This window comes from Porites lutea, chromosome 4, assembly GCF_958299795.1.
Source record: "Porites lutea chromosome 4, jaPorLute2.1, whole genome shotgun sequence".
Lineage (NCBI taxonomy): Eukaryota > Metazoa > Cnidaria > Anthozoa > Scleractinia > Poritidae > Porites > Porites lutea.
Genome location: NC_133204.1, coordinates 29,050,683 through 29,060,577, shown reverse-complemented (window position 1 = coordinate 29,060,577; position 9,895 = coordinate 29,050,683). Strand labels below are relative to the sequence as shown.

At 39.5% G+C, this 9,895-nt stretch overlaps 3 protein-coding genes across 4 annotated transcripts in view; 2 read left to right on the top strand and 1 right to left on the bottom strand.

Moving 5' to 3' along the window:
- Positions 1-1,389: 1,389 nt before the first annotated feature.
- On the top strand, positions 1,390-4,494 carry LOC140934512 (uncharacterized). The gene is made up of 7 exons (XM_073384123.1): positions 1,390-1,834; positions 1,929-1,996; positions 2,155-2,263; positions 2,680-2,719; positions 3,044-3,240; positions 3,676-3,744; positions 3,900-4,494. The coding sequence occupies exons 1-7, from the start codon at positions 1,593-1,595 to the stop codon at positions 4,249-4,251; spliced, it is 1,077 nt and encodes a 358-aa protein (XP_073240224.1). The 5' UTR covers positions 1,390-1,592; the 3' UTR covers positions 4,252-4,494.
- A 266-nt stretch (positions 4,495-4,760) lies between these two features.
- Positions 4,761-7,457, bottom strand: LOC140934511 (uncharacterized). The gene is made up of 4 exons (XM_073384122.1): positions 7,437-7,457; positions 5,960-6,106; positions 5,763-5,873; positions 4,761-5,429 (listed from the first exon to the last, which is right to left on the bottom strand). The coding sequence occupies exons 1-4, from the start codon at positions 7,455-7,457 to the stop codon at positions 4,761-4,763; spliced, it is 948 nt and encodes a 315-aa protein (XP_073240223.1).
- LOC140935259 (uncharacterized) overlaps positions 6,883-9,895 on the top strand; it is a 3,412-nt gene continuing 399 nt past the window's right edge. Inside the window, exons 1-4 of one of the 2 annotated variants that reach the window (XM_073384806.1) lie at positions 6,883-7,073; positions 8,226-8,381; positions 8,851-8,961; positions 9,305-9,895. The exon at positions 9,305-9,895 is cut by the window's right edge and continues 399 nt beyond it. In XM_073384806.1, the coding sequence (XP_073240907.1) occupies positions 8,291-8,381; positions 8,851-8,961; positions 9,305-9,895 (793 nt within the window). In that variant the 5' untranslated portion in view covers positions 6,883-7,073; positions 8,226-8,290. The remainder of the gene's footprint in view (positions 7,074-8,225; positions 8,382-8,850; positions 8,962-9,304) is intronic. The other variant, XM_073384807.1, reaches the window with a different exon arrangement.

The following is a 9,895-nucleotide window of genomic DNA, read 5'->3' as shown; positions in this document are numbered from 1 at the left end:
CCTGACTCGCTCTCCCTATTTATCTTTTAATAATAGAATATACTTTCTCCTTGCCCTTAATATGTTCCTAGCTGCTCTGGCCGTTTTGTGCCCCGTGCCCTTTTTTTTCAAGGTTTAGTTAAGCTTCATGATATTCTTGAACAGAACACAGGTTAATATAGTCTTAGCTGCCAGTCCGTTTTATTTCCTTTCTGAATAAAGCGTGAGCTATACAATAGTGCTCTTTTTCTCCATGTTTTTCTTTGCGGTGATATTTTATTTACGTTGTGTAAACAGTTCACTGCGCTGTAAGTCGCATTGTAGTTTTTCTTGATAGGGGCATTGTGTCCGTTTACAGATTTGGTTTTCCATAAAAGCAAGAAAGGTGCCGCACGCAATACATTTTTCTGCATAGCAAGCACTCGACAACAAGCTGCAACGCAGAGCTTTCGCAAGTAAGTCGGTTTCTCCAAAACTTTTTATTGTTTTGGTTTTTTATTATTTTGTTCTTCCTCTTTTCATTTTTATTCTTTTCCAGTTTTTTAATCGGTGGTTTAAAAGTTGCTGCCGAATTTTGTATACTAGATATGTAACGACTGGCTTCGCAATTCAAGGTTGTAAACAAATTCACTATCAAACTAGAAACAAGCTCGTATGGATATTTTATATAATGCGAGGGACTAAAACTTTCGAAAGTGTAACGGATACATTATAGTAGCTGCTTTTGCGTCACAGAACTGACTTTTTTAACGACCAGGGTTTCTGTTTAGTACCAGTAAAATTAAAAAAAGAAAGAAAGAAAGATAAAAACTTAAAAGGGTAATCCCCAGTTGTTTCAACTCTTGAAAATTTGTTACTCAGTTTCAACACCTAAAATAAGTTCTGGTTTTCAACAAGCTGAGGCCGTGCAAGAAAAAACGGCCGATGTAAAGGTAAAGGTAATGAACACACGATTAGCCTGTCAGGATCACAGTTTATACGACTTTAAAAAGTTTCCGGTTTTCGCATGAGACCGTAAAAATAATTTTTGCAATTAATGTTGCTGAAGCAAACACATATTTTTACTTAAATCAGCTTTCTTTTTCACTATAATATTGTTTTAGTGGTTAATACTGAAAATTGATTCATCATAGATTCAACCTAACGGATTCACGCTGCATCTTGTCATGCGCATTTTAGTCTTCCTCACGTTTACCTCCTGTATTGCATTAAGTCAGTTGTCTTCTGCTAAGTCATCGAGTCATCAACCGGACGTCGTGCAAGGAGAGAAGAAGTGTGATGAGGTGTGTATAACAACCATTTCTTGACAAAATCGGGCCAGTCGATGACATTCATTGTACAATAAAAGGTGATTTAGAAGCTGTCACTTAAAGGAGCCGTGTCACATGCATTGCGCATGCTCAATTCTTTGAAAAGTGTTCAGTCCAGCAAGAAATCAAACTGACGCGAATCCTCACAAATCAAGTGAAAATCTGTTTCCATCGTCGCTAATCGGTGTTCGTTTTGTATTTTATCTATATATTTAAATTATTTAGACATAAGGCTTTCGTGTTACGGTAATTTTTGGGAGAATTGTGGAAATCCTAAGCGCTATTTAGCGCTCCAAGCGAAGGATGTCGGCTCGAGGCGGTAAACGCTACGGTAGTGGCCGTAGGCTCTTGTCACCTGGAAGCTTTGTTAGGAGCATAGAGAAGAGATCTGACTCTCGGAGTTCGTTGCTCAAGTCCCATGGAAGGATTTACGTCCGCCGTGACATTCTGGACACATTTAAAACGCTGAAAGCTCAGTGTGTCTTCTCCACCGACACTGCTTTCTTGCAGCATTTGTTGTCGTTTGAGATGCGAAGGCAACAAAGGTGAGAAAATAAGACTTCTACATTTATATTGCTTTTTAGTCTAAGCTGCAACGTCGAATCTAACTACCTATTAAATATTACTTTATTTTAACAGTTTAAAAGCCAAGCAAGCCATGAAGAAGAGTACGGAAGAGTCAAGTGCAGTACAACAACCCCAAGCAGGTAACTAGATGCACGAGATCGATCTGGAATCCCTGTTCAGGGACTTCTTTTTTATGTGAGCAGTGCATGTGGCCGGAACATTTATGGACACAGTCCATCGGGATTAATTCTGTTTTCATTGAAATAAAAGTTATAATATGTTGCATATTGTTTTGCAGATGATTCTAATTTGCACACCTCGACCCCTGTGAAAAGAGGCAAGTATGACGGTTCTGTCATTGCTCCACCAGTGGAAAGTCCAGTTGCTGGAATGGCTGGTGACAATAGGTTGGTGGTCATTTCGGTATTGATTTTCTGTTTCCATATTATTTCACATATCTGTCTCGGACATAACGGTGAAGGAGCAATTTGACGTTCTTCCTGTGATAAAAATTTTAGCTGCATCAGGTTTTCATTGAGTGAATGTCTGAACATTCAATAAATCATGATGGATGAGAAAGAAAGTTTTAGTAACTATTCTTTCAAGTAGTTCAGTTTGATATTTCCTTTTGCTTTCTTTCTTTCTTTCTTTCTTTCTTTCTTTCTTTCTTTCTTTCTTTCTTTCTTTCTTTCTTTCTTTCTTTCTTTCTTTCTTTCTTTCTTTCTTTCTTTCTTTATTTTTGTGCATGAAAACCTCTGTTAGCAAGGTATAACAGTACTTTTAGAGAGATGTTAATTGCAAATCTGCTGCACCTTTTCCACAGTGACATTGACATCACAGGCACCCAGCAACTTGAAATCTTAGTGACAGCTCTGAATTTTTTTTTTCTGAGACTTTTTTGAAAATTATCACATTATATTATATCAGGCTGTAAACACTTTGTTTCTTCACAATGTTTTAGGGTCTGTTTACATGGAGGTGGGGGACCTCTGATAGGTGAGGTAAAATGTGGTGGGTCACCCCATCTATCAAATTAAAATGAGACAAAATTATATGGACAAGCGGGATACTCCACCAAAGCGGGTTACCTCACCTACCTGGGGTTCGCTACGTCCATGTAAACAGACCCTATGTCATTATCATCTTGTTATATCTGTTTCAATGAAATTTTACTATTATGAAATCAGGATACCTGGATCTCACTATTACACCATGTGTGCAATCAACATGAGTGGGCTGATGGCCATTGTGAACACGAGCCAATCACTGAGGAAAACCAACAGCTTCCATGGTTTGACAGGAGATCCAAAGAGTTTGAGGCACTGCAAAAAATTATCCTGGATCCTGACCTTCTTGAAAGTTTCAAGTACTACACCAGATTCAGGTATATAAGGGGAACCCTGTTTTCATAAGAGAGACTAAATATATATCTTATTTCAGTACATTGGTTTATTCAAATATAATGTTTATGGATGAATGTTATGGTCTTCAAAGAACAAATATTTTGGTTTGTATTCCTGTCTGCTTGGTCCTTGGCAAAAGAAATGTATGGAGGAAACTTAAAAGAAGAATGTGTTAATGAATACTATGTCAATAATTCCGAGCAGCCCCATTCCTTAAACTAAGCTCAGTAACGTTAACGTTGTCAGGCTTAGGCAAGGGTTTATTTTTTATTGCCACTGTGGACCTTGAGAAAACCTTCTTAAGGTGTTGGCCAGCCCCTAAATGCCTTTCTATGTCAAGCTCAATTCATTGTCCTTCTTTAATTATTACATGTATATTTAACCATGTTTTTCGAAAATATCTATTTTACTTTTAGGCATACAGGCGCATTAGAACGAGCCAACTCTCTGTCATTGATGTATGCCAGCAAGAGAATTTCCTACACGTAAGTAACGACACTTCATATTTTTAAAAGTTCATAGTATTTATATTACCTGTAGCCTACAGAGAAGCTCAAATTGTTGTATACTTCAAAAAATTGCACTGTGTGAACAAAGATCTCATGGAACACTGTCTATTTTGATCAATTGTTCTTTTTAGGAAGAAAGTCCACAAAGCAAGAAAACAACTAGCTGCCATTGACTGGAACTATCACCTCGATATTCCTGAAGAAGAAGATGTGCTGGGCGAGGTTGCTGTGACCCGGAAGTACAACCAAAGAACAAAGAGTTGGAATGTGAAAATTGTAAAGCAGGCCAAAGACTATGGTTATATTTGGATGCTTCTGGCTAAAGTGTTTCGTCTACGTGTGGTGGATAATGAAAATATGCAGAGGGCGGTCCCAATGGAAGCTGATGACCCAAGGAGGATAGCCCCTACAATTGCTGTGGTGCCACCCCCACCTTCACGCGAGCTTTTTATTCAGCACAGCAGCAGGTTTAAGAAAAACTAGCAAACATGATGTAAAATATGTAATGAATATGGAACCTTTATGTATTCATGTGCAGTGTAAGAAAATATTCATCAAAGAAGGACTGTCATGTATGATGCACAATAAGCAACAGTGATGTTTTTGACAATAAATTGACAATAAATATAACCTATGAGAATTGTTTAATAATTTTAATGCACAATATGTGAAACTAAATAATGCAGAAGTTAACCGAAGACAAAGGATTGGTTAGTAAATGTAAATACCGGAGTAGGTTGGTCCTTATTGAACTAACCGTTGGAATCCATTTTTGTGAGTCTAATTATCCATGTTATAAAATTTGCTCGCACTGCCACAATGCAAATACAGCTACAATGCTATTGTTTTCATGGGGCAATATTCACAGGGGTACTCAATCCAGGACAACTTTTTTTTGAGGGGGAGTGGGGTTGGGGGTATGGCATGAGGTTGAACAAACCAACTGCAATTAAAAATTCATTGTAGAAACCTATCAAAAAGTTATTTCCATTTTAGCGAGGTTTGAACCCCATGTACACCCCAGTTGAGGAAGGGTAGTGCTCTCGAATTTTCCATACATAGCATGAAGGGTATACCCTTCTTTTGTGTTTTCCAAGGTAGCCATATTCTTCAATTATATAATGACGATAGGCAGCCTTTCGGAAGGCTCTGCTGCTATTATCTTGACGGTCGTTTCTGATATCCCCTGAACACTTTATACTTAATTGTAAATAATCAGGGTCCAGGCATAGCTTGCGAAAGCGTGCGCTAAGTGAGACACAGTCTCGAGAATTACAGCACCGGTTCTCAACCTCCTGCGACATTCTGCGGCAATGTCCACATTTGCACCACTCAGGCACTGGTTCACTTGACCTTGCCATAGATGCTGTTGGCGGTGGCCTGAAAGATGAGGGACCACTTGAAGCTGATGTTCCAGATATGCTCGAGTCTGAGGCTGGGGTGGATGCAGGTGTAGATTGGGCAGGGTTCGGTGGTGCTGGACTTGACACTTCTCGGGGGGATAGAGAAAGGGAAGATGGGAGAGCGGCATCATCATTCTCATCTTCTGGGTCCTCCTGGATAAGAAGCATATCTATATAGTCCATGCTGCCCACTCCCCTCTGTAGAGCTCTTGTAGCAAGTTTTTTTGCTAGCTCCTCATCCAGGGTTTGGATAAACTCCTGTGAGGTTGAAAAATAGTGCAATAATTTGTTAGAGTAGCTGGACAATTACTTTTTATCACATTCTGTCGAAGCTTGACACGTAGATTTTTTTAAGAGCGTAATCGACGAGAAAATAACTAGTAAAAAGGGGACTTCCCTAAGAAATCTTGCACACTTCAGAACATGACACACAAACGAGACACTAAAACAAAAGACAATTTGCTCCATTTAGGGGAAGCAACAATCAACAACTTGTACAAGGGAAACTTACTAGATAAAGGAATAGCAGATGAGATTTTTGAAGGACTATCTTTTGTGCCATCGACTATGAATTATAATTCAGTATTGTACCTTCACTCGTCGATTTTCCATGTCCCGTTCTTGCTCCTCCGTAAGACCATTATCTGGTTGGCCTGGCGGTCCTTGGACGAATCCCCATCCTTGGGATGCCACGGATGCAGCCTTCACATGATAAAAAAGAAATCGCAAACTGTACTAGTACTTCCTTCCAGCGAATTTTAGACCTCAACCGAGCTTTGTTTCCCCACCTCTCTGTTCTTGCACGGCTTTCGTCGACTGCACGAACAAGCCTCTCCGCAGTAGCGACCGGGTGTTTTGCAACGACATCCAGTCCTTTTTCTTCCTGCTTTCGTAGAGCAAGTGCTTGTACACTGGCAAGAGTTAGGGACGTTGTCCTGCGCAAACGGGAAGGAAATAATGTTGACTAGATTTTGCGCAATCGAGTGGAATAAACTGCGATATTCAGAAGTCCGGGAAGAGTAGAGCGCGAGTCGCTGACTACAAAAGCGGCAAGAAAGTTGTGGCTAAATTAATACACGAATACATACCGCAAAAGAGCGACTTTGTTCCGAAGAAAGGCTCATTTCTGTAAAAGGTTCTAACGACAATAAGGAATCTCGATGAAGGTTTCGCAGCGCGAGTCGGCTTTTCACATGGGCTCATATAAACATGGCCTTGTTTACATCATTTGCATCTGTCAAATGCAAGCATGCGCAGTAGCCGTGACACAGCTCCTTTAAGTTTATTTATTTCATTTTTCTATCGCATGCAGCGTCCTGCGAGCGAATCATCATTTCAGCAATATCTATCATCCCTTAGAAAGGTTTAATCAGTAGAATTTTATTTGTTACTGATTCAAAATCTCTTCGCCCAAAGGACGCTCGCAGTTTCTCTGTTTTTGACGCTGCCACTATTCTACTCCTACACATTTTTTCCACAGATTTTTACTCGGGCGGGCATTATCTATTTTGTGACTCGCTAAACCACGTGAATGATCTTGCACTGAATTTTCTTCCCACTCTCCTTGACAATCGGGGACACTTTTATTTGTACTACTGATAATTGGAAAGGCCATTACTGCCGGTTATGTTGTGAGAATGGATATGTATTACTGGTAGTGAGGGAAAGGCACAACAACACTGCCCCTTTATTAGAACCTCCGGTCACTAAACAGCTAGCTGGTTATTCCGGCACCTTTTCATTCTATGTTTTAGTATGTGAGTTACGAGGAATGTGTAAAGCAGGCTGCGGCGACCACTGCAAAATGTCGCAGATCAAACAGTTCACACCTAAACGTTGACAAAATTTGTACCGACTTCGATCAAAAGCTAAAGAAGCTTTGCAGCGCCCATAGCGCAAAAGGTGAGTGCTAGCTAACTCAGATCATCCGGCCTTATAAACTCTTCTGAGGCGATATAAAACGTTCAGAGGGAGACTTTATTCTTGGATGTCCTAAGTATCTTGTAGTTTTGGAATTTTGTTACAAAACAAGTTACATAAAAATAGTCCCAGACTTAATTAGTAATTAATGAATGAGGCTGAGTAGGATATGAAGAATTAAGCAGATAGAGGAGGGTGTTATCTACCGAGACCGAAGGCCGAGGTGGACAATACCCTCCGAGATCTGCTTAATTTTTCATATCCTACGAAAGCCGAATTCATAAATTGCTTTATTATTCATTCAAAATAATTCCTAGTTTAAAAACATAGCTGAAACATGCTTACCTGCATCGATGCTAAGTTCATCTTCTATACTGTACGTTTAGGTTGGTCCAGCTCCGCAAATATTCTTCAAATATAGCAGATGTCGCCCTCCGAGTTGTCTTCTTGCTGTTTTTGCCATGCTTTTAGCAATTATTTCGCCTAGTTCCAGCTGTAGTTCTTACTCTTAACTTGAAACGAGTGAAATGTCCGCCATTTTTTTTTCACAACCAAAACAACTCAACTTCGTCCCCAGGTCTTCTCGGTCAATGGTGCCTTAATGTCATTTCCTCGTTAACACAAAATTCTTCCATATTTGGTCATCAGTAACTGGTTACGGTGAATTATGCGTGTGCTTTTAGCCAATCAGAATCGGAGAAATATTTTGAATGAATAATAATACATCATAATGAACGCTCACACCATTATGACCAATTTCATAAAAACATCAACAATATAATTTTGTTTATTTTATTATCATTTTTTTTTGCAGCAAGAACTATTCCTGGAAAGTAAAAGTTCACTTTTAAGGTTCTTTTTTGACGACTTCAAAGGGGAATCTATCAATACGAGGACCAGTTTTGGTTGCCGTAAATTTGCGTTGGGCCTCCTTCATTATCACTTACTTGAGATATTTATATTGCCATTGCCACATTGAACTTAAACGACAAATTGCTTTGTTAACGCGTTTAAATGAAGAGAAATAAAGAACTCCAAAAGTTTAGAAAATCAAGGATATAGAATAAACCCAGCCCACTCTCGTCATTAAAAGCATCTTCTAACTCTGAATCTTATCTTTTTTTTTATAATTAGCATCCTGTCTGGAGTGTTTTGATAAACTGGAAAAAGCCGTGGAAAGATGCAAAAATTTCTCCGAGATGATTCATTGTAAAAATAACATCACAGCCACAGAATGCGAAGAAATAAAAGCGTCTCTTATCAATTACTGCAGCAGTAAAGAATGTGACGGTTAGTGTAATTGAAAGAAAACGTTCACACAAAAAAATAGCTATTATTGTTTACGGGGAAAGCCACAAAAGGGATAAAACCCCCCCAAAACTGAATAACTGACCGTAGGGTGCACTGTACTGTAAGCAGTTTCGATATATTTTTAAAATATTTCGAGGGGGAAAGAAAAGGAAAAAAAATGTATTTTTCATCCCTGAAATTCGAGATGATTCGTAAGGACGATTTTTAGCGCAACACACCGTTGCAATGTTGGAACAATGTTGCAGCTATTTAAGCCAATGTCGTAACAATGATGCAAGGCTGTGTTGCGCTAAAAACCGTCGTTTTTCGTGTAACTTGACCTTATTGGTTCTGTTGTTTTGGTTATTTCTTCATCGGAAAAGAGGCACTATTGTAGATTTTGGAAGAAGTTAAATTAAAGTGTATCGGTGCTAATGAAACACCAAAGCTGAGGTATGTTTTCTTTCAGTTTGTAAAGATCTTTACTGTCGCAACGGGGGGAAGTGTGCTGGGCCGTCAGCTGTGTGGTGCACTTGCCCGGCAGGATACACTGGAGCGTTTTGTCAAAAGAAGGGAAAAAGTAAGAATAATGAAAATATAATTTTACATGGAAATATTACTTGCAGTGATTGCTTGGGATTGCAGCCTTCACGTAAACTGCCATCTTAGTGACAGAACAAATAATGGTGATAATTAAAATCGAAATGGTGATGGCCTGCCTTGAATGGTAGGGGTTTTCCAGGGCAATTAACTGATACAACCTTCTTTCCTTATTTTAAACTTTTTTGTGAATAAAACATATTCAACACTTTAAGATACTTTAACCAATTCAAGTAATATGCCTTAGCAGTGACTTTCATTGGAGTATTATCTGCTTTAAATTGTTAAGAGTATATGAAAATAGCCCTTCCTTTTTCTTTTAGGCAAATGTGCAGCAAAGCCCTGTAAAAACGGCGGTACTTGCATTGGAGACAACCGATGTAAATGCCCACCTTCCTACTATGGCGCTCAGTGCGACAGGAGGAGTAGGCTTGGAACCAAAGAGAACCCGGCGCCAAACGCTCAAGCAATCCTTGACGCCGGAGAAAGTCAGGGCAGCGGCATGTATTGGATACAGCCCCCAAATGAAACAGCCCCTGCTGAAACGTACTGCGACATGAGCTTCGCTGGTGGAGGATGGATGCTAGCAAGTTACGGCTACGTTCATACACCGAGTGAAAATGTCAACAACAAGGCAATACCCAACATGAACAATCCCTTTGGTTACAGCTGGCATCCTAATCGACGCAGTTCCTCAAATGGGCTGATTAATCTTCCGGATGGCGCTGTTAAAATCGCCAATAAAGCTAGTTACATGATCATGGCTGCTGGTAATAACCCAGCCAAGGGGGGAATTGATCAATATGCATTTGTATACCGCATTTTCCTAAGAAAAAACCCTTACAAAGTCACATTTTTAAATCATAATCGCTTTAATGGCGGGCAGCAAGGTCGTATGCATGTAACTAAATTTG